The sequence below is a fragment of the Bidens hawaiensis genome, unplaced genomic scaffold (genome assembly GCF_021521415.1).
Source record: "Bidens hawaiensis isolate Kalapana, Puna unplaced genomic scaffold, B.hawaiensis_p1.1 tig00020228_1, whole genome shotgun sequence".
Classification (NCBI taxonomy): Eukaryota; Viridiplantae; Streptophyta; class Magnoliopsida; order Asterales; family Asteraceae; genus Bidens; species Bidens hawaiensis.
The window spans coordinates 115,787-119,409 of NW_027493078.1; the positions used below are offsets into that span (position 1 = coordinate 115,787).

At 31.8% G+C, this 3,623-nt stretch overlaps 1 protein-coding gene across 1 annotated transcript; it reads left to right on the forward strand.

Moving 5' to 3' along the window:
- Positions 1 to 618: 618 nt before the first annotated feature.
- LOC143560160 (protein FAR1-RELATED SEQUENCE 5-like) lies at positions 619 to 1,828 on the forward strand. Its single transcript, XM_077048527.1, has 3 exons — positions 619 to 803; positions 1,055 to 1,313; positions 1,688 to 1,828. The coding sequence occupies exons 1-3, from the start codon at positions 619 to 621 to the stop codon at positions 1,826 to 1,828; spliced, it is 585 nt and encodes a 194-aa protein (XP_076904642.1).
- The last annotated feature ends 1,795 nt before the right edge of the window (positions 1,829 to 3,623 follow it).

Consider the following 3,623-nt stretch of genomic DNA (forward strand, 5'->3'; position numbering starts at 1 on the left):
GTAATTATATGTTTGATCTTATTGTAGATATTTTTACTTTGTATAAATAGACACTAGTGTAATTGTTTAATCCTAACTAGAGTAATTATTTAAACACATGTAGTGTAATTTTATGTTTGAGCTTCATTGTATGTAGATAATTATAGATTTGATTGATCTTAAAATATAGATAACATAGCAGAAGATATAACTGTTGGAAGAGAGTTCAAACCTGCTGTATCTTCTTCATTAAAACTAGTTGAAGGCATGATTTTTCCATCTTTGGATGCTTCATATCAGTTTTATGTAGAATATACTAATAAAGGCAGTTTTTCGGTTCGTAAAGGTTCTCAAACTGAAAAGAATGGTATTATTCAATATAAGTATTTTATATATTTAAAAGAGGGATCTAAGCCACAAAATAAATTTGATTCTCTTGAAGAAGTTCATCAAGGAAAAAAACCAAAGAAGTTTAGGAATAAGCCTTCTATTCGAACCGGTTGTCTAGCGCAGATTGCATTATTTACTGTTGATGGTGGCAAATCATACAAGATAAACAAGTTTATTGAAGAACATAATCACACTTTGATTTCCCAAGAAGATATTCACTTTCTCCCTTCATCATGAAATTTGATAGTTATGCAACAAAAGAGGTTATATTCTTTATCCACGCTAAATCTAGGTCCTGTTAGATCATTTAATATTTTGAGGACAGAATATGGTGGTTTTGATGATGCTGGTGTAACTGTTGTGGACTGCAAGAATTTTAAAAGAAATATAAATTGCTATATTGGAGAATTTGATGCCGAAATGATTGTTCAACGGTTATAAAACAAGAAAGAGTATCTTCATGATTTTTCCTTTTACTTTACTGTGAATGAGAGTGGTTGTCTAACTGGATTATTCTGGGCAGATGAAGTTTGTAAAAAGAATTATTGACTTTTAGTGATGTAATAATATCCTTCGATGCAACTTTCAATACCAATAAGTAAGGTTTTCTTTCTTTTTATTTATTTATTTTTTGCATAGTTAAACATTTTACATTTCCTTTTATTTTGATTCTTTTTGTCCATAGATACAGGATGGTTTTTGTTCCATTCACCAGAATTGATAATCATTTTCGCAATGTTAATCTTGGAGCTGGTCTTATTGCAAATGAGACAATTGAATCATATACATGGTTACTAACATGTTTTTCGAAAGCATTTGGGCGTCAACCAAAGGTTGTTGTTACTGATCAAGATCCCGCTATAAAGCAAGCTATTGAATCTGTTTTTACCGAGAGCAGGCATAGATTATGCATGTGGCATATCATGAAGAAAATAGCTGATAAGGTTAATATTATTTATAAGTAGAGTAATTATTTTCATAAGTAGAGTAATTATATTTAATTTTTTAACTAGTGAGATTGCTCATAACTTTATACTGTGATTAAAAACTCAAGTCGAGCAATTATGTGTGTAACTAGACTAATTGCAGGTTGTAGAGTTTAGATTTAAGTAGAGTAATTATTTGTGTAACTAGAATATTTGTGTAACTAGAATAATTGTGATATTTACTCATAACTTAAAGTAGAGTTAGATTTAGTGTAAAGATTGTGAAATAAAACTGCAATATTTTAAGTAGAGTAATTATTTTTTAAGCATTTTATAGTTTGATATTACAAAGTATATTCTATCATGATCTTAAATCTTTTTTTTGTTTTCAGGTTGGGCCCGCATTGTGTAACAATGAGCATTTTAAGCGTCGTATTTGTAATATAGTTTGGACAGATTCCATTAAACCTGATGAGTTTGAGATGAAATGGCATGAACTAATGAATGAATTTGGTCTTATTGATAATTCTTGAATATCAACTATGGTCGGTTTAAGATCAATGTGGATTCCAGCATATTACCGCGATGAGCCTTTATCGGGTCTTATGTGCACTACATCAAGGCCTGAGAGCGAAAATCAATTCGTTGGTCTTATTTCAAACTCACAACTAACTCTTGTCGAGTTTTTTAGTCATTTTGATGAGGCGCTTGAAACTCAAAGATATGCTCATCGAGAAAATGATCATGACACGAGAAATATGAAACCTAATGGATGTACCGAATCAGAAGTAGAGGTTGATGCTTTTAAGAGATACACCCAGACAATTTTTGCAATGTTCAAGAAGAAATATGTTGTAGTCAATGTTGTAAAAATCCTGAGTAGGCGGCCGAGTACTCCCCAATTACTCCCCGCCTCGGCCGCGTACTCCTTAGGTATTTTCTAAGTAATCCCCGACTACTCCCGAGTACTCGCAACTCCCCAGTCGACCACCTAGGACCGCCTAACGACTTTTAAAACCTTGGTTGTAGTATTAACAGATGTTATCCCCTTAAAGTTGTTAAAGATGGACCAAATGCAAAAATCTATGTTAAAGATAAAGAAGCTTTTGGAAAATGTTACATTCAGGTACTTTTTAGTGTTTTTTTATGAATAATGTTTTGTTGTCTTTGTTGTAGAGTAATTGTTTTTATAAGTAGAGAAATTATGAAGTTAATTGTAACAAATAAGATATGTTTTGTTTTTTTTAGTTGTTGAGTAATTATGAGTATAATTAGAGTAATTATTGTAACATCTCAGATTTTTCGTATTTGTTTAAACCGATTCGAGAATGTAATTCGGATCTTTTGAAATATTTAAAACTTATATTTATTAATATTCATTTTCAGGAACTGCACGGACTAATTTTTGCCAATTCTTTTCTATTTTCGATAAACTTAACAAAAATTAAACTCTAAGAAATGTTATAGCAAGTCCAATTTCATTTTAGTATTGTCCAAACCAAAATCTCTATGTTATTATACCCGATTTTGTCATTAATTGATTACTTTGTTTCCCAATTCGTTTTTGGTACAAAATCGTTTAGTTTTGGACTATATCTTGTGTTTTAAGCCCCAAGAAATCTCACATAGACTAAGTACATGTCCTCAAGAATGAATTTTATTCCATATAATGTTGATTTGGTCATTAAAACTTGATTCGGTTTCCTAAATGAGTAAATTAACTAAATATAGTTCGTTTTAGTGTTTCCTATATAAACAACTCTTATTTTCTTTGCCATAAACTTTAGCTAAACCCTATTGAAGTGTCCTCAGCCGTCACTCCTCTATATGCCTCATAAAATCCTTCGGTATTTGCATTATTGTTGAAGGTACACGCTTAATCGGTTGACTTTGCTTATGCACCGACCTTTGACTCATCTTCTTGTTCGATCCTTTCACTTTCCGGGTAAGTTGTAAACTATAAAATTATTCCTACATATTACGTAGTCAATAACCTTCCACCAATTTCGGTGGTTGAAGGGTGTTGACTGGTCAATTCGCTTAAAACTCGTAAAGGGCAAAATAGTCAACAACTTTGACTATCCGTTTTTTCATACTTCTGGTCGGATTCAATGTTCGGTCCAGAAGACGTTTATTCTTGTAATAAAATTTTAAGGCTACTGACCAAAACCCGAATTCTGACTCGCTGTTCAGATTCTGGTCAGTACCAGCTCGCTTAAATCTTAAAACAAACATAACTTGAGTTCGAATCGTCCGTTTGGGTTGATTCCAGCGGAAACGAGTTCGTTTTTATTTAAATTATCATATCCTAAAGTCTCAGATTCTGAA